A 19,942-nucleotide genomic window follows, 5' to 3' on the forward strand; every position below is an offset into this window, starting at 1 on the left:
AAGGAACATGGTGAAGCTGCAAGCTTGGGGTACAAAAGTCATAATGTGCATAGCTGCTTTTTTCATATTTATTAGCTAAATATTTTAAAATACTGCTGGTTTTTGAGGCGCATGATGACAGCATATGTATAGATACTGTACGTTGAAGAGAGTGAACTTCACAGCATATGGCTGGATGTAAAGGGGATTGAACCCCCAGCTGAACTTTTCTTTATCATGACAGAACCAATGATAACAACACCTTGGTTTGTGAACATGTGGACTTCTGTCTGACATTCCAAGTGTCAATGAAACATCACAGGTTTGAGGCTCAACGCCTGTGTTCACACAATTATATTTCAATTATAATTAATAATAATTTCTGGTCCCACTGGAGTGAACATGAAACACCACCTTGGTTTTAGGAAAGCAGGAGTGTTAATACATGTTGACTTCTGTTTTGTGGAGTCACTGAAACACAATGTGGGTTTGAAAACGTATATCAGTGCAATAAGACAACAGTTTGAATTTAGGGATTCATTCTGATTAATGAAGTTTGACTTGTGAAGCACCTTTGGGGATCCTCTGACAAGATGCAAAGAATAACTGTCTTTGTAATTGACAACACAAACTAAATTAGACAATTATCAAAGATGCCATTACTTACCGTGTGAATCTGCAATTCAAAGCTAGGAATTTATAAACTTTAGAGGCTAAGTAGAACATTGTTCATTGATTGGGCTGATTAATTAATGGCCAATAACAACTGATGGAATTCTCCTCAGTATTTATATATTATTTTGTTTCTATTTAATGTTTATATACACAATTTGCAATTGTATAATTAATGCATCTATTCATTCCTTTTAATTCTGAAGAATATTGATTATTCAGATGGTATGCTGAGACAAGTACAGTGGTTTCATTTGTACATGTTGGGGGAGGGGGGGGGGCAGTAAATTTTCTTCATAATGGTTAAGGTGGACACACTGATACTAATACCATCCAGTCAATCTCACCATGAGTGCTTCTCAAACAGTTTTGGGTGGCCAGCCACTTACTGGTCCCTGGAAGTTTTTCCACTGACCACACCACTCCCCTCCAGCCCCCCAAAAACCACCAAGTCACGAAATAAACAAATAAACAAGAAAACAAAGACTAGGGTGCCTGTAACAATCATGGGCACAAACAGACACATTTTTAATCACGTTTTTGTTACTTTTAAATAATAAATAATTGGGTAAACTGCTGTGCTATTTTCTTGATATCTGACAGATAGTGCTACTCTTTGATACAAAGATGCATTCATGTGGCAAAGTAAAAAAAAAAAAAAAATCAAGTTTGTGTAATGGGATGGGATGTCATAAGGGGGGGGTCTATGTGTATTGCCACATTCATTCTCATTCTCATTGGCATGATGAAGGAGGAAGTGATAAAAATCAGAACAGTGGTTGCAGCCAGAAGGAAGCCTTTTAAAGGAGCTGACAACAGAATTGTGGTGTTTATTTTTAAAAATATGACTCTTTAATAATAGCGCCAGCACTGCTTGAGGGGGGCATCCTGAAGAAGTTGAAGAAAAAGCATCTAGAACTTAATTGTGTACCCACAGAGAATAGAACTGAATATGATATAGATGAAACTTTATTGAAGGGGAATTAGTTTGCCAGAAGCAGCAGATACATTGAGACAATGTTAAAACAGATAAATAAAAACACATTTCCACCCTATAATACCAAAATGCAATATAAATACTACACTGCTTCAGCCCAACTCACCACTTGTCTGCAACGAACATACATTTTGACAAGAACAGCCATAACACACTGCAGCCATTAAAAATCTAACTTTGCATAGTCATTAAAATATCTAATTGCCACAGGCAGGAGTGAGAACCTAAATTGTGCAGCGGAGCATTTGGGTATAATAAAGTGTCCACTGAAACACTCTGCTGCATCAGTGTGCAATGAAGAGGATAATTCTCCTGCATAACAAACTGCATAACTGCACAAGTTCTCTTAGCCATATGCATTCGATAGCTATCCCAAGAGGCTACAGTCCTCCCGTCCGTGAAGCCAGCCTTCTTAATTTGTTGGCTTTGTTAACATCTCCCTTCATAAAATCTCCTCTCCAGCACACACGCATCAGATTAGATTAGAATAGACCACCCATAACCTATTGGAAGAACATGTAAAATCTTACTGCACATGTTACAGTTTGCTAAGGAAAAACATTACAGTTTGTTAATTTCTAATGTATACATTTTACAGTCCAATCAAGGCTTTACAAAAAAAGCATTTAAATGAACCCACAACTGTCCTAGTGGCACAGCGTGTTTTGTGATGGGGTCTTTCCCTCTCTGAAAGCAACTGACAAAAATTATAAGGCAAGTGATTATGAAAATGCAAAATAAAGCCCTAAAAATGTTTGCATCACAATATAACCCTTGCAACTTTTCTGTACCATTTCTGTACCATCTCCTATGAAAATGCATCTAAAGATCCCTAAGATCCCTGGTTTAGCCTGGAGCCCACTATATACAAGTAGAACAAGATGGTGGACAGCACCATCCCTTGATGACCTCCACTGCATGTTACCAGGATCTCTGAAACCATATTGCTGTGTCTCATGAACTGAGGACTATGTGTTGCGTAAATTAAGATCCAGTTAACTGTTAATGAACCAGAAAACCATTACACTTATGAGCATCTCTGTGTGGCTGCATTGTGTTGAAGTTGCTGGAAAAATACAATTCAAAGATGTAAATGTATCTGAACTGCTGACATTTTTCAGATGAGTACACATCTTACGGAGCATGCAGAAGAGAGCATCCTCCTCAGCTCCTAATGTTATGCTGTTAGGGAAATTGTAAGGGGTCTGACTATGCATTAACTTGAGTTTTTAAATGGCCAAAGATAACCCTTTCAAGGGTTTTCAAAATTAATGAAATAAGGGCATCAGGTCTAAATTCATTAAGATCTACAACACTGTGCTTTTTCAGGACAACTGCAATACTAGCTGTTTTGTACACCACATTCTGGAAAAAAAGGATAATGACAACATGAAACTAGCTCACAAGTGAGTCTACAGACCTTTGTCCATATGATATCTAGAGGGAATGTGTTGTGCCAACCTCTGTGTGGACATTCATTGCAAATAACAGTGTATACTACAGCACACATGTTTGACACTTGAGATGCTAAGATCTAACATCACCTGATCCTACACTTTATTTTTCAATAAAAAATTTACTTAATTTCTAACCTGGTCACGTGTGACCAGCATTGGCTTGATATGGCTATCTTTACCTTTGACAAACAGGTTATTACAAGTATCCTGACACACTTTCAAAAAGTCCTATGTGTCACGCTGTTTTGAACAACACTATCATCTCACAGGTTATGTCATTCAGAGCCATTTCATTAGTCAGCATTAAAGATTAATTATATAAATTGCTAAATAGTTGTTACATAATACTATATCATATTATATCGATAGTCTGCTAATGTAGGACCCACCACAAGTCTGTGCACAAAGCTCCTATTAATCCATAGGATGCACTAATGTATGTAAACCAACTACCATTTGGTTACCTTGGAAAATGTAGCTTTAAATGTAAGCACATGAATATCATATGAAAAAAAATCTATGATTTACTGAATGGAATGTTGTCTGCTAATGCGCTGCAATGAAGGTAACAAGGTAGTTTATTGAGGCAACTGTTTTTTTTAAGAAATCCTAAAAAGATCAATCCTGAATAATTGCAAATTCAGGATCCATTCTGAACCTGCTCCGTCTAAGGCTGAAAACAGATGATACTTCCGTGTGTCCCCATGAGGACTCTTATGTTGCTGAGTAATGTGGACATTTTCCATCACCAACAAGAATGCACGACAGACACTTTTGATTTCAAATTGTATTGGCATAGTAGATTGCTCTTCCAGTTTTGCTTTATTTTGAACATTTCTTCACAATATTTTCTGGAAATATTGGTGCGGTAACACTTTCCATCCAATTCCAAACTTGGCATCTCTTCTCTTTAGAATTCACCAGTGACAAAACCAATTCACTGACTACACAGTGATGTGCAGTGTTTGCTGAGCGATAAATTGGGACCACTAAGCTTATTTCTCTTCACACCTTAGTTGTATTAATCTAGAGGATTTGAGAAGCATTCAGGGATACCTAGTGGCCAATACTCGCATAATTCATTATTGCATTCGTCTCGTCTGTGGTATCTCCTGTGTAAGTGACCAAATGAATATGATACATTGGAGGTCAATGTGTTGGAGCTTATCTTTGGTGGCAAATTGGACGCACTGCGTCTTCAGATCTATCCAATATATGTAACAGAGGCACATGCATAAACCTAAAATCAAATGTACAGACACATACACACACACACACACACACACACACACACACTCACACACACAGACACACACGCGCGCACACACACACACACAGGGCCACACACAAACAAACATACGAGTGTAAGAACATAATCAGTTTAATGACAAGACCAATCCATTCACCCTACCAAGGCTTGTCAATTTGCTATAGTCAAGAGTGTAACTAGCGCTGGATCTAACTTTGTCTTGATCAAACACCACACAGACACACACACACACACACACACACAGACACACACACACACACACACACACACACACACACACAGGCATACACACACAGGCACACCCACACAAAGACACACAGAAACCACCATTACCTCAAGGCATTAAGTATTGACGTATACATAAGTCCTTTTTTAGCTAGTCTGTAGGCCAAACCCCACTCTTCACAGCATGTGTGCCCCCCCAGTCTGCACTACAGCACTCTGTAGTTTGCCAGCCTTGATGTCAGTTGCTGTGGATATCTAGCTGTCTGGGAAGCATGAGAGCAAGAAGCTCTGGGGCAGTGTGTGCTCACATTCAGCAGCATGCTCAGGCCTGACAAATTCAGAGTTCCTCTCTTTTAGTGGTGTCCTGGGATTAGTTATATTGTTCAAACAATCTTTATGGCTGTGGAGTGAGAGTGGTAGTGGTAAGGAACAGCAGCGTTCATTTCTTTACTGTATTTAGGTTGACACAAAAAGGCATTGGGTAATGAGACTGTAAATCCTAACTCTTGACAAGGAAATAAAATTGGCACATCCATTCTGTGTGTGCTTATGCGATGAGCCTTGTTGAGAGGCCCTCTCCACTATGATCTGAATTTAGCTTTTAAGCCTGATTCCTTGATCACATAATGGATGCCCCTTAGTGGCTACAATAACATAACAAAGATGGAAGAAATGGGCTCCTCTGTGTGTATGGACCTTGTTGTTGCTCATTTTTAAAGATGCATTCATTTTTGTCTTTTGATTACCATGATCTATATATCACATAATTCAAGGAGAAACTCATGATTTAGAAATTTTCAAACATTTATGATTCCTTTAATAATACAGCTTATATGAAAGGACTGATTTTTTTGTAACCTGAAGCTCCCAGGATTTGCACTTGATTTAGACACAGCATGCTCATCCATCCTGCTTGAACTAATTACAGTAGATGGATTTTAAATAAGTACATGTCAACGAGAAATAGGCAAGGTGAGCTGGAGCAGTAACAGAGTGATGATCCTGACTCACACCTCGTCAATAATGTACATGGCAGGCAGGTAAAAAAATGTATTAACACCACTTGATTTATACTGATTTTGACATAGTCTAAACTGAAGTATCATATCACAAAAGTATTGTATAACAGATTTTTTGCAGGGTTCCACCATTACATACCTCAAAATTTAAAGCACTCAGGAATCTCATAGCTTTTGACTTTCTTTATATTATGTGATTATTTTTTCTCTTCTACCTACAATATTACAGTGAAAGCCTTTTAAAAATGCACAAGTTCTTTCTTTGTTTTTTCTTTATACTTTTCAAAGACTCAGCCCCACAATGGCACAGTGCATTTGCCTGGATGTGTCAATTTTCAGGCACGTTAATTATTGCCTCTCCTTGTTTACAACAAAATGGGGACTGTTCCCATTTACACAAGCAGCCACTGTCTCTGAAGTCTTAAATAATTAAGCTCTACTAATCATTTGAGATTCATCTTGTTAAAATTCACAGAGAAGTAAAGCCAAAACAAATTCATGCTTGAAGAAAAAAAAAATCATGGGTAAAGGGGTCAGGTAGTATTAAAGAAAGCGTTTTGGTGGTTATAAGAAGCACAGAGGGTAAATAGTATACGAAGCATCAAGACAAGGAGGAGCAGATTTTAAAATTGCCTGCAGCCCAAACCATGGATTCTTACATTAATTGTAGTAATATGGATGTTAATCTGCAACTGTTCATCTTGGTTCAAAATTACAGAGTTGTCAATGTCCCTGCTATTAAAAAAAGAAAAAAATGTCTTCTTGAAGTCCTATATATTCCTTGATCTCTTTTTTATTTAAGACAGTGTACAATATCATGCTGTAAAGGAGAGAAAGCCACAACACAGTTTAAGCTCAGAGGCATGACATACATCACCTTGAAACAATATTGTTTTTGGAATATTACAGGGGCAGTAGAAAAATTACTTTTGGACTTGGCTGCCTGGAAGGACCTGCTGCCTCTAGACATTGGAGGAGCTGATCAACACGTCTACTGATACTTGACTTTTCCACATTTTCCAGTGAACCCGTGTGTGAAATAACTTGAGAAGGGTTTTACTGTGCATGTTAAAGTTTTTCTAAAACTCCCCAGCCAGAAGACTGATGTAGTCTTACAGTGGTGTGATTCAGCATATGTTACCAAAGGAGACAAAGAGATTAATATTATCAACATCTATAGATGTGATTAATGCTGTTGAGTTGCAAGGGAGAAGAAAAAAAACCTGTCAAATGTCTTTCCCTTCATACTTAAGAAGACAGTGTTTCTTTGACCATGGTGAGCAAAGCCAGTATAATTCATTAATGCTTTGAGTGCTCATTACTGTCTTTTCACACTTTTGAAAGACTCATTACCTGCATAATGGAAGACTCCTTATAACATTGAGAACTTTCCTTACTGAAAATTAATCATCTCAGCACAGACAAAAAAGGGAATTCTCCGGTAAAATATTCAGAAACTTCAATCAAGAAGTTATATTAAAAGTTCTGTCTTGTGGGCAAGGTGTTCGTGAAATAAACCAGATCACTAATGAGAGAGAAATGACAATGCCCTTGTTGGAGGGGTTGTAGCTTTGCAGCTCTGCCAACATAATGCATTGTACTTACAGTTGACTGTGACTTTCACTGTCTTCGTGTCAGGGAAGGAGATGTCATTCTGAGCACTGCATTCGTAGTCCCCTGCTTGATCCCTGGTGATACCATTGATCATTAAATACTCTCCACTTTCATACTTCTTGGCTAAGAGGGAAAAAAAAGGAAACAAAAAACTTTGGTGAATGCCATGATAGATTTAACGCACCAAATCTTCTTTGCTGTGCGGCAAGTTAAAAGCTGGTTTGAAATGTTAAGGTTTATTTTAGCAATGCACACTTATTCAATGAGCTTGTTGGGTAACCACCTGCAGATTTAATTTAGCAGTGGTAAGACAAAGGAAAGGGAGGCAGAATGTTTCAAAACATTTTGATTAGAAAAAATGCCCAAGAAGTTTGGTGCTTGAAAAACAGGAAAGTAAAATGATCCAAATGAATTAAGTAGTAATTATTCCCACAATGATTTTAATGACAATTCAGACACCTAAATAACACATTTCCTTAAAATCGTGGCTGAATAGACAGGCTGAAATACATGAAGCCCAAAATTATAACACCAATCACTTGATAAATTGTCATTCATCAAAATTACATTAACCTTACATTAACAGTAAGAAATGTATATGCATTAAACACGCTAGTTTGACAACTGCCCTTTTGCCTTATTGAAGAAGAGCTATCTGAATTTATTGGTAATGCCAATTATTTCATGCATAACATTACAATAACAGCAAACTACAGGAACAATACACAAGACAACAACACAGTAACTGATAACTGATATAGAGTTTTGAAGCATCTTTTTTATGGAAAACAACTATACCTGAATATGAGTTAACCTGGAATCATCACATTACGACTTGATATGATAACCTCAATATTTGCAGCAAGGTGAGTAAATAACAGAAAGTACAAGCATTACTCCTGGTTAACATTAAAATAACAGTAAAAATATATATATTATATATATATTTATATATATTTTTGTTTGTTTTCAGAATGTGCTCCCTTTTTTACTGCCTTGCAAAACATTACATGGTGTCTTCTAATATTAACCTAGTGCTTTGCTCTGAGACACTCCCTTCAGAGAAATCTGAGTTCTTCATTGTTGACACACGCTTGATCTGTTCAGTTAATGAGAGATTTGTGTTTCAATCGTGAGCAAGGGAAGGTTTTTCTGTAAGGAATTCTCTTGGTAAACCTGACAATTTATCATCAGCTATGACTGTGAGGTATACAAAACATTAAGAATTAATTCATTTTCACAGTTTAACTAGCATCACCATGCTTAACTGATCTTGCAAGGAACCCCAAATCATCCCAAGAACATGTCATTATATAAATTTTGCTATGTTATCAAAGGGGCACTAAATCTAAAAAACCTTTTTTCATGTTGTTCCTTAACTTACATGTTATTTGTACATGCTCTCAGTAGCAACAAACTCACACTGGTTTCTCAATTGCCCCCCCTCCCCCCTGCAAGGAAGAAGGCAGTAGATACTGAGGTCTGACTGCCAGCAACAAGTCAGTATTTTTAACCGCAGATGATGGCAATATTGTTTCATGTGGGAAATGCTCCTTCGCTTGGATGGTAGAGCTCAAAATACAGAGATGACATCTGAAAGCCTTATGTAAAGGAACTTTAAGCTTTATAAGTTGTCAAACTTATATCACCATGTCATGTATATTAGATCAACACTGTCAATTCCAATATAACTGACACTGATATGACATATATTATTAGATAATTGTCAGTTTGAAAACCCTGCCATTTACAATTTTTGAACTTCAGTCAAAAAGCTATAAATGTCACTTATAAAATGTTCATCATGAAGAGATACATACTGTATATGTTTTGGGGCTGTGCATGGTGTATTTTATGACAGCTTAAAACTGAACAAAAACCCATCTATTCTAGTGCTACCATAAGGTTCAAACTTAGCCCTCAACAAACCAGCCAATGTGCTGAGTTTTAGATAAACCATATGGAATTTATAGCAGAAAAGTAGAAAAGAGGGGAATCAAAAAACTTCTCAACAAAAACAATACGATGCCTAGGTACTCAGTGGTGCATAATTAATTAAAATTAATGTGAGTAAATGCTGAAGAAATTGAGAAAGTCTCTTTTTACCTTTATGGAAACAGAACTAAAAAGCACATGTGAAGTAGAACCAATTCTAAATAAGATTTAACCCATTTCAGTTTAGTCATTGAAAAAAAAATCCTTTAGATATTTGTAACAGAAAAGTTGAAGCCTGACTGTCATATGTAGGAATCAAGTAGGGGAACAAATAATACTGTAAAAGAATACCATAGAAATAACAAGTGCTCCCAGCTGGTGGCTTAACTAAAACAATGTGCCTTCCATCAAAATATTTTTAACTGGACTGGCTTGTGAAATACTTTCTACTTATCACTGGGTATATGCATTCATTAGACAATGACTTGTGCAGTTATATGATAAGGGAAATTTTTCCCATGTCTTATTTATGCAGATAAGTTCAGAAAAGTCAGAGACAAGAGGAAACCGTTTAGACAAATTTACCCTAATGTTAATTGAAGTCAAAAGTCCTTTGATTATCTCATAACATTACCAGAAAAGGCATATTAATGCAGCTATCAGGTGCTAAATTGGTGTGTCCAACAGGTCAATATTTGTTTGGCCATTAAATGAAGAGCACAGCAGACTAGTGCCCAGAACAGCCCAGCAGATTAAACTCATTACCATTAATGGCTTTCTTGAACATGCAATCTACCCAAAATTAAATATGTAAAAAAGGTTCTCATGTAATGAGTAGCAGCATCACATAGCAGACAGTTGATAGAGATTAACTCCACTACCACCTCCACCAGTTTTCCTGATCAGAACTCATTTTGTAACCACTATGTATCCATGTGACACGTATTTATAAAACACTCCAAGGATGGGAGCAACACAGCAAAGTTAATTTCCAATCTGGCATGCTGAAGAGAATGTCGTTCCACAGTTCTGAGTCAGCTAAAACACCCGCGATAAATAAAGAAACCTGTATTTAGATGATTTGTGAGATGTGATGGGTAGTGCACAAGGCCTAGTCAGAAGCAAAAAGTGACACCATTTGAACACTGTGCGGAAAATATTTGCTTCCCCCTGAGGAAACGGCGACTTGCCTTCTCAATCTTACAAAGTCTCAAATTCCCAGATGAAACATTTAACTTCACACAACCGTTGCGCTTTCTGGTGGCATTCTCAGAACAGAAATATAACAGCACTGACATACAATTATCGGGAGGTTTTGGGAAGGGTGAATGTATAATGAAATTGCAGAAAGTTTAGAAATTTAAATTTTAACTGAAATATCAAACAAAATCAAACTTCTTAAAATATGTTTTACACGTATGATTCAAAACTGTCTGTAATTTGAATACAGTATTTCTCTGGAAAAAAAGGATCTCTGGCATATTGCTGTATTTAGCATCAAAGTGTTTTTGGAGTGTTATAATGGGTTACGGGGAAGATTTTGGAGTGAAGACTGTATAACTGACATCACACACATTTATCATGGGGGAATACATAGCCCTGTTTACTGTTATTCATTTTCTTCTCTCATCTTTTTCTACTTTAAACAGTAGACATTCTTCACAGTTCTAGTTCCTCATGCAGAAGGTTTGATTTGATTTAAATGCTTTGTATAAAAAACCCCAGAGCAATGCCATCTGAAGACATCATTTCATGTACAGTTGCTCTTGGTTGTGAAGCCAGAAGTTCCTGGCAGACGTTGAACCATTCTAATCTTTCAAATGGGTGAGAGGCATAAGAAAGTTGGACTAAATTAATGCAAGAGCATGAATCCTTGGCATCGATTCATATTTGTAAGTAACATGCTGAAAATACTCTTGCAAATACATTTAATTCTAAGAAATATAGGCAATCAAGGTAGGGGTGTGAAGAACAGCACTAGGAGAGAGGAAAGGCTCTTCTGAAAGAGGCTGAGCAAGCTGCTATAGCATGAGGTGATCACAGAATGTATCTGTAGTAGGACGACCAACAAGCACGTGCCCTTGCTGTAAAAAAATGGCCCTGTTACACCTTTTGTACATTAGCTAGATGGGTTAGCATTTCAATGATGTACTCAGCTAACCTGAGCTCGGCAAGACAGCTAACCCTCCATAAGCAGAAGATATTCCTAAAATAGACTCCAGTCTCTCTAACATTTAGGAGATCAAACTAACTATAAAAGCCAAGAAAAAAATGAAGTCCCTGGCATAGGTTCTCTCTGTGAACAGATATTTAATACTGATGTGAACACATAGAAAAATATATTTACACAAACCTATTCAGAACTGTCTAGACTATGGATAACACGGACACAACAGTATGGTGACTTCACCAAAAGCCTAATTTCAAGCTCAAGGAAATCCCACAGCTCCACAACAGTAACAACTGGCATGGGGTTACTTGATTACTCATTCCTAGAAAAATAAAGTGCTATTGAACTATGTCAATTCAGTTAACTACATCAGGCTGTGGCAGAAGAAAGAATCTGCTTTGGACTTAGACTGTTTGGACTGAGGATATTTCATATGAATTATAGAGCTTATAAAATTCTCAGCTCTCTGGATATCTTAACACAGTAATGCTAATGCTTCCTGGCTGCTAATTTGAGTGACAGTTTTGGCTACTCTGAGTTTCACATTTGAGTAAGAATGCAATTAAAAATTACCCTATAAGAACAGATACCATTGAGGGTGTAAGAAGTGCTTCCTCTGCATATCCCTAGTGGTAAGTATTAGGAAAATAGAACTTTAAGTAGGTTGGCCTCTAACTGCAAAATCTTGTCCTTAATCTGAATTTTTGTTCACAAATACAAATTGAAATGTAATCTTCGCTTTATCTTTAAAAGTTGTTCCATTTTCCAGAAAACTATCTGAAGGCATTGTTACCCAGAAAAGGACTACAGTATTATATTTTAAAGAATAGTTTTTTCTTAGTGTCTGTTTATCTCAAGGAATACAAATGATGGCTGGTTCAAATACATGTGATCGAGGTTGTCAGCACCCTCTTAGTAAAAAATAAATTATGTTTTTTGCCCCAAGTTTGTTCTCAAAGAATATGCTTTGAAAGCCCACCTATATACACACAAACTTGCATGTAAAACATTAATCTTCATAATTAAACACATACATAGCATACATGTACTAGTGATCCACTTTGTGCCTTTCAGTTTTGTTGTCTTTTACTTCAGACTCCTCTAAGGTTCCTGTCTATTTGGCCTCTCATATCTGAGGGTTATAACTCTTCCTGTCATCTGTCAGTGGCCTGGTCTATAATTCCTTTTGCTCAACTGTATGATTTATGTCTGTCAGCTCTTGCACAATCTGCAGTATGGACTCTTAGTTATCTTATTGATTGGACCCAGCAGAGAGGAAATGACCAAGGTCTACAGACTAGCTTAAGAAATGAGTCCTTAGTGACTTCATTAAGAAGCGGTCTGCATGAAGTGCTTCAACCTTCACGTCTGACCACCTAAAAAGGCTATGGAGTATCCCCTTTTATTGTAACTGGGGGAATATGTAATATAAACGGTCACAGAGTGAAAAAAATCCAAATATCATAACTACTCTCAGAAGCATTTCACTGAACTTCTACTATTCTATAATACCCTAAATACTATACACACCGTGGGGCGCTGCTTGTTGCAAAAGAGTGGATCCAGTAAAAGGGAGTATTGCTGAGTGCATCTACTTAAAATGAATCCCAAAATACAAATAACATTGGATTAATATATTACCATTTTGTAAAATAATGTGAGATTTTTTTATTTTATTTTATTACTAGGCAAATTACTTTAATGTCCCGAGGTATTAAATGAAAAAAATTCTGAAATACATAAATGGCTCCTTTCTGAACTAAGATTACTTTGTGTCTTTTCTGTCTGAGTGTCTGATAATGTTGTATTTTTATATAAAACATTTCAACCATTTCTATTTTCAGAAGGAACAGCAGACTACAACCATAGTTGAGAGGTTGAAATGTTGACATATTTCAACAGCACTGACTTGCATATAATTTAAAAATATGTTACAACCCTGACATCTATGAAAGCACACTGAGAAAGAAGTGCAGCAAAGACAAAATGTCTCTTCCTTCTCTTTATTCTTCTATTCCTAAATCTCATTCTTTTTATTCTGTCTCAACAGTGTTGGAATGAACTGTCCACCAACATTAGAATGGTGAAGTTTCTCATTATGTTTTGTTATTTCCTAAAGACACACCTCTTTAAAAGGTACTCCTGCATTTCCCCTCCTGTCTCTGCCTCAATTTAATGCCTTGTATTCACTTTCATTCTTGTATCTCTCATATGGGGTTTCTCCATTAATAACTCAATGTTTTCATGTTTTCTCTAGCAGACATCTTCTATCACTTTGTTTGTAATCTGAAAAGCAATCAATTGATTGCAGGGTAATTTGCATTTACATCCTATAGTGATTTGGTAGAGTTGTGGTCCAGACTGTGTTCGATTTTGTATTAAAACAATTGGTAATGGTATTGAAATAATTAACATGTTAACACATATATTGTTTGATGTGTTAATATGATATATTATAAATCAACTTGGATAAGGTGTTGATACTACTACTACTACTAATAATAATAATAATAAATATAGCTGCAAGCAGCAAGGAAGGGGCCAAGCACCACAGGTCTACCAGGCAGACAACTAATCAGAACAACCCCTGAACAAGACACCAGTCCATCACAGGGTGAACAGACACATCGACACCCACTCTTACACTCACACCTATGGGCAATACATCATGTCCAATTGACATTTCCTGAATGTGTTTGGTGACACAGGGACATGGTACAAACTGAACGCAGACGCACCCCGAACTTTAAACCTCCATATTGTTAGGCAGTAGTGCTACCCATTTGCACAACCGTACTGCCCCCCCACTACATATATGTCAAGCTTAAACATAAGCAGTGCCATAAAATGCAGTGTGCCACCTTGGGACATTGCAATAAAAAGTGCCAACGCTGTTGGACTAGTTGAATTTTTGGGTATTTGAAAAAATCTAAAATTGTGGGAAAAATGGCAGAGAACATACCATATTAGAATATGAATATAATAACATGCCCCTGATTAGAAAAGGACCCCCCATTTTTTTGGTAAGACTTTTTGAAGATCAAATCTAATTTTTTAAAGAAATGATTTCATTTGATATCAATTTAATAAAACACACTGAATGAAACAAGGTACAGTGATATATTTTCTTTAAATGTGGCAATTTGGAATTGCCACATTTAAATAAAACTAAAATGTAATCACATTTTCAAATGAATAAGTTATTTAAATTAAAAATAAAAATAAAAATAAACTAGTCTACTGGGATTTCTAATACCACTGAACAATCTCAGATAAATGGCGCCATCTGTTGTTGTTAATGTATGATGACATTAAAAAGTTTAGACTAGATTTAGACTAGAACGTAAGACAACCCCACTTTTCAGACGTAATTTCTGAAGTAGAAAAAAAAAACCTTGTCTTACATTCAGGCCAATATGGAAAGTCCAAGTGTTTCTTCAACACTATTTTGTGTATTAGCTGTGGCAGTAGGTCAAAAGGTACAGGAGATGTGCCTATTTTAAGTGCTACAAACTGATTGTATCTTAGCAGCCATGCCATTTGGACATTGAACTGTGTGTTCATTTCCCAGTTAGGACCTGACATGTAATGATGTAATGATCTACAAAAAATTGGTTGCAATATCTGCTTTTCTTTGTGTGATCTGTACCTTGTGATGTCCATTTGAACAAAATGTCATTAAAATGTACATGGACACATGGGTGTTTAAACTTGTTTTTCAGTATAGCACCCCAAAGTGGCCAAATTTCACTAAACTTGGTGTGTACCACCCAGGCCTCATGGTAAGCGTGTGTAGGACAAACGGTTCAAAAGTTATAAGCAAAAATGTACTCTGAAATTTGGCCTGTTGGTGGTGCTACAGGGAATGATGGATTGACCCCAATTTGGTGCCCAAAAACGATAATACCAAGATGGCTGAAAAACAAAATGGCTGACACAGAGGGTTCATAATTTCCCAGCTAGGGTCCTTTACTGTGATGATGCACAAAACATTTGGTAAATCATCTGCTTTGGTTCCAGAGTGACAGGCATTTCAATTTTTTTTCTCTGTTTTTCTGGTGTAGCGCCCCCATGTGGCCAAATTTCATGAAACTTGGTGGGTACCCAATATTCCCCCTGGCAATAAAGTATACCAAACATTGCTGACATATGGCTGACTTCCTGTTTTGGCGTCTTCACCATGGAGTTTCATTAGACAACAGCAGCCATAGCGTTTGTCCTAGTAAAATTCTTTGAATAACTTTTGGTCAGAACCCTCTGTAGATGATACGTACCAAATTTGGTGGTGATAGGATCAATGATCTAGGACTAGTTTGCAACAGTCGGTTTTTCGAAAAATTCAAAATGGCGGAAAATCCAATATGGCAGACTTTAATGGCAATACGTGCATTCATATCGACATGACCCAAGGATTCAGGGGAAAAACGATCAAAACCCTAGGACAAACGGTTCAAAAGTTAAAAGCAAAAATGTACCTTGAAATTTGGCCTGTTGGTGGCACTACAGAGATGGATGTATTGACCCCAGATTTGATGCCTGGATGCTTTGGACTGTCCTCTATCAATGTGCCAAATTTCATCAAACTCCACCAAGGGGTTCTATGGGCTGCCATACACTCACATTGCAGAAAGTATAGTAATAGTGAAAAATTTTAACAATTACAATAGGTGCCTTGCACCTTTGGTACTTGACCGCTAATAATAATAATAATAATAATAATAATAATAATAATAATATAGAGAGCCAAGTACACATTAAAGAACTCCAAACAAACTTAAGGGAATCATACCAAGGCTAATTTTATATTTGGTTAGCCTTAGTTTCTAGTAAGTGGATCCACAGTAAGCAATTTCCTATATCGTGTTATGAACAGAATACATTACCTTCATGACTGCCACAGAGAGGTAAGATGAGCACTACTCATCCTCAATTCTTTAGTGTCAAGCAGGGTTTTACCCAGCTGTTTTTTTTAAACTCTGTAAAATCCACTGCTGCCTTTATTTGTCACCAATAAGCACTATTTTGTGAAATACCAAAGGTGCCTGTCAAAGAGAATTGAAACAAGGCCGCACATGTTGCCTGTTTTATCATTCCAATCATATTATATATAAGTGTGTTATCACTGAATCGTTTCCAATGGACATATCTCACTCAGGAACCAAGCTGCTACAATACAAATGATCAGCTAACCATGCTAGCCATCTATGTGTGGGGAAAGATGTGATGATTTTGTAATGAGAATATGACATATTGTTTTTGCTGTGAATACTTTTCACCGGTTTTTGGCAAGGAGTAGCATAGACAACAGATGGAGAAAACCTGTGATGCTTTTGTTTTCATAAGTGCAAAAAAATCCAGTGTCGTTCACATCGACAGTGTTAACTAGGAAAATTCAAATGGAAAAAAAAAACAAACAAAAAACAACCACACAACTAGGAATATGCAATGCAAGGCTATGCTTTATGGGCTATTTCCTCTGACCTGTATTACAACAGTACCTGCTCACCTTCATTGCTCTGACCAGACTACCCCTGCAGGCCAAAATGAATTCCATTTTATACTTTCTGTCATGGCCACTTGCATTAATCTATGCATAGATCAACAACTACATCTGCCTATGGGAATTTAAAGAAACAAAAATGACTGCAAGTGGAGGAAAAGTTACCTTTGGGCAGGCAACTGTCCAGGGAGTGTATCAAAACCAGTGAAGTCAATGAATGTAAACACCCCCTATCACTGAATGAATCAGTACACAGTACAATACTTGTTCAGCGCCTGCGGTTTGTTCATTCATCCAGTTCTTACAGTTCACTGAGTCACTATTGATTCATTCATTTCTACCAGTTCTTTCAGTGTTTCAGTAAATCTTGGTCAGTGAAGGTCGTTCAGTTCTTCAGTACATCTCGTCCGGAGAATCTCCTTCAGTTCATTCAGTGTGCTCCCCTCTGCAAACACAGGGTCACTCCATCCATCATCATACTGTGCAATTTAATAAATGGATTACAAAATTGCTATTATGGAACAATGTTATACTTGGTTTCTTATAGGCCTACTATATTTCAGCATGCAATGAAAACAAGTCTCCACTTTGATTTTAAGCTAATCACCAATGAATTTAGGTAGTAAATTGAAGTTATTACATAATTAATAGCCTTCTTTATTTTAGCTCTACAGAATGATTATGCTATGACTATATCTATAAATTTTACTAAAGAATATATAATTTATCAGTTGTTTCATGGCATCATAATTAGCCTTTTTTAAATGGGACCAATCAAATGAGATTACAGCACTGTTTTGCTGTGGTTAAGCTATTTATTTGATTTAGCTATTCACCTTATTTTATCAAATAGTCACTGTGTGAGTTTTGCAACTAACGGGCATTGCATATTCATCAGCTGCTAGGTAGAGAGTGTTATCTTTACTGAGCAGGCTTTTTCCCCCCATCTCTGACTTTGTTTGTGTACATTCAGACTGAACAGAACAGAAGTCAATACAGTCAATTAAAGCATACATAGATAGGACTTACACTGTAATATTGTATCTCGTAATCACTCCAAATAGCTAATAATGAAGCAATTAAAGATATTTTTATTCATTACTGTGTAGATATAGAGTATTCTACCTAATAATGATAGCAGATGTTTCTGAAACTAAGCATGGACAGTTCTGCTACTTTAGTGAATGCTTAAATCATATTTTTTCACATGATATCCCTGACTGTATCTGTGTATTTTTAAGTGATGGGAGCATGACATGTGATATTCACTTGCTCCAGGATTGCTTACAAGCATATGTCTTAGCTAGATAACTAGCCAATCATGAACAAATTAAATGGATGCATCAACGATCCACAAAGTACTTTAGTGAATCTGTGTTAACTGTTGTAGCAAGGTTATTTTAGGTCAGCAACTGAAGTCATTGACAGCTGTAACATTAACAGGTTGATCTATTCAAGAGCTAGTTAGCCAATGTTGGGTGTTTCTAACAAAGTACAGTAAAAGTCAATATAAATATTATATGTGTATCTCCTCTGTTTTGAACATACAGGTTTGAAATATTGCTGTTTTTTTAACTGATGTGGGAGAGAAGCTGAGTTGTAAGCAACAGTTAATATATCTCCGTATATGGTCTATATGGTCATTTGTACATGTTTTTAGTTATTCAAATAAAATATTCAATGACCTTCTAAACCTTAAATTGTCAAAAAATGTAATTATAACATCAGTAGCCCTTTACATTCATCTAAATCTCACCCACATCCTCTGTAATTCAGACAACTGAGACTATACAAAATGACTGTATATGTGGGGTGCTTAGTAGTGGTTGATTAGTAATTAAAAACAGTTACATACTGGCTGGCATTTAAATTTAAGCAGATCAAATGAAAAAAAATGCAAGACCTGAATGCACAGTATAAAACTGGAACAGAAATAAAGAATTAATTTTCAAGCCCAATGACCTGCTCCACCTTTTTAAAATGAGTGTAGTTTTAGCAGTCAATCAATATCAGATCCTATTATCTGAAGTCCAAAACAACATGTACTGTACTTTATACACACACATGTAATTTAATACAGAAATAAAAGCTGCACCATCATTATGAGTGAATCAGTTATCATATATTTCAATCTGAATTTCAAAACTAAGGTCATTATGAATGGTCTGCTTTGACAGTTTTTATAATTACATCTGGTGGTGTTATCCAGGTCTGATGTCAACTGACTTGCCTGAAAACGCCTCATTGAAATTTGTGCTGAATACACTTGAACTCAACAAACTTAAAATGCCATCACATTCTGAATGTAGCCTCTTTTTTAAAAAGGCAAATGTTTCAGCACACTTCCATTAAACTATAACACATAACAATCACATATGAGGTATTCTAGTCAGCTTTTTCAAAGGTCACCATTACATCCTGAGGCTTCAAACCACAATGGAAAAGCTTATCAAAGCATTTTCTGCACAGCTGGGACTATGAAGGCTATTTAAAAAGCTATCTTAGGCTGCTTTGCACATCTCTCTCAGATCAACTGGTGAGGCTTTCTTAAAGTTCCTTAACTGTCAACTGTCCAAGCAGAACGCTTCACATTTTGGGCTTAAAGGAAAGCATGAGAATAAATTGCACTGTATTATCAGTCTGATTGCCAGAGGGGCAAACTTATCCTAAATGCTGTGGTACTAAAGAATTTGATTTACGGATTTTCTCTTGCAGTGGATGCCAATCATAGGGACATCAGTATGTATGCTAATGTAGCAGGAGTAAAAAGTACCTGCATGTTGATACGTTGAAATTCGTCAAAATATTATGTTATTGTTCCCAGGGGAAAAACGTTCTAACGATCTTTAACTATAGAAACCTGATATTGTATTCCTGGCGCCCTCTTATGGTGTTAGTTGGCACTGGCTGTAGTCAAGTTCACTGTAAACGTCACTCTCGTCCGGTGACGGGAGTGGTGGGTAGAATCTTTGCTCCGTCCCTTTTAGAGAATTAAAATGTTATAAACATTGAAACTCTTGAAAGTATGATCCACACGTATTAAGTGTTTTATGAATGTATAAGCAATGATTTGTGATGAGGTGTAATCGCTATAAGTGCCTACC

At 36.6% G+C, this 19,942-nt stretch overlaps 1 protein-coding gene across 1 annotated transcript in view; it reads right to left on the bottom strand.

The window, feature by feature from the left end:
• Positions 1 to 19,942, bottom strand: part of negr1 (neuronal growth regulator 1) — a 200,924-nt gene that overhangs the window by 65,410 nt on the left and 115,572 nt on the right. The window contains exon 4 of the mRNA XM_036520832.1: positions 7,225 to 7,356. Within this exon, the coding sequence (XP_036376725.1) occupies positions 7,225 to 7,356 (132 nt within the window). The remainder of the gene's footprint in view (positions 1 to 7,224; positions 7,357 to 19,942) is intronic.

This window comes from Megalops cyprinoides, chromosome 2 (genome assembly GCF_013368585.1).
Source record: "Megalops cyprinoides isolate fMegCyp1 chromosome 2, fMegCyp1.pri, whole genome shotgun sequence".
NCBI classification, from domain to species: domain Eukaryota; kingdom Metazoa; phylum Chordata; class Actinopteri; order Elopiformes; family Megalopidae; genus Megalops; species Megalops cyprinoides.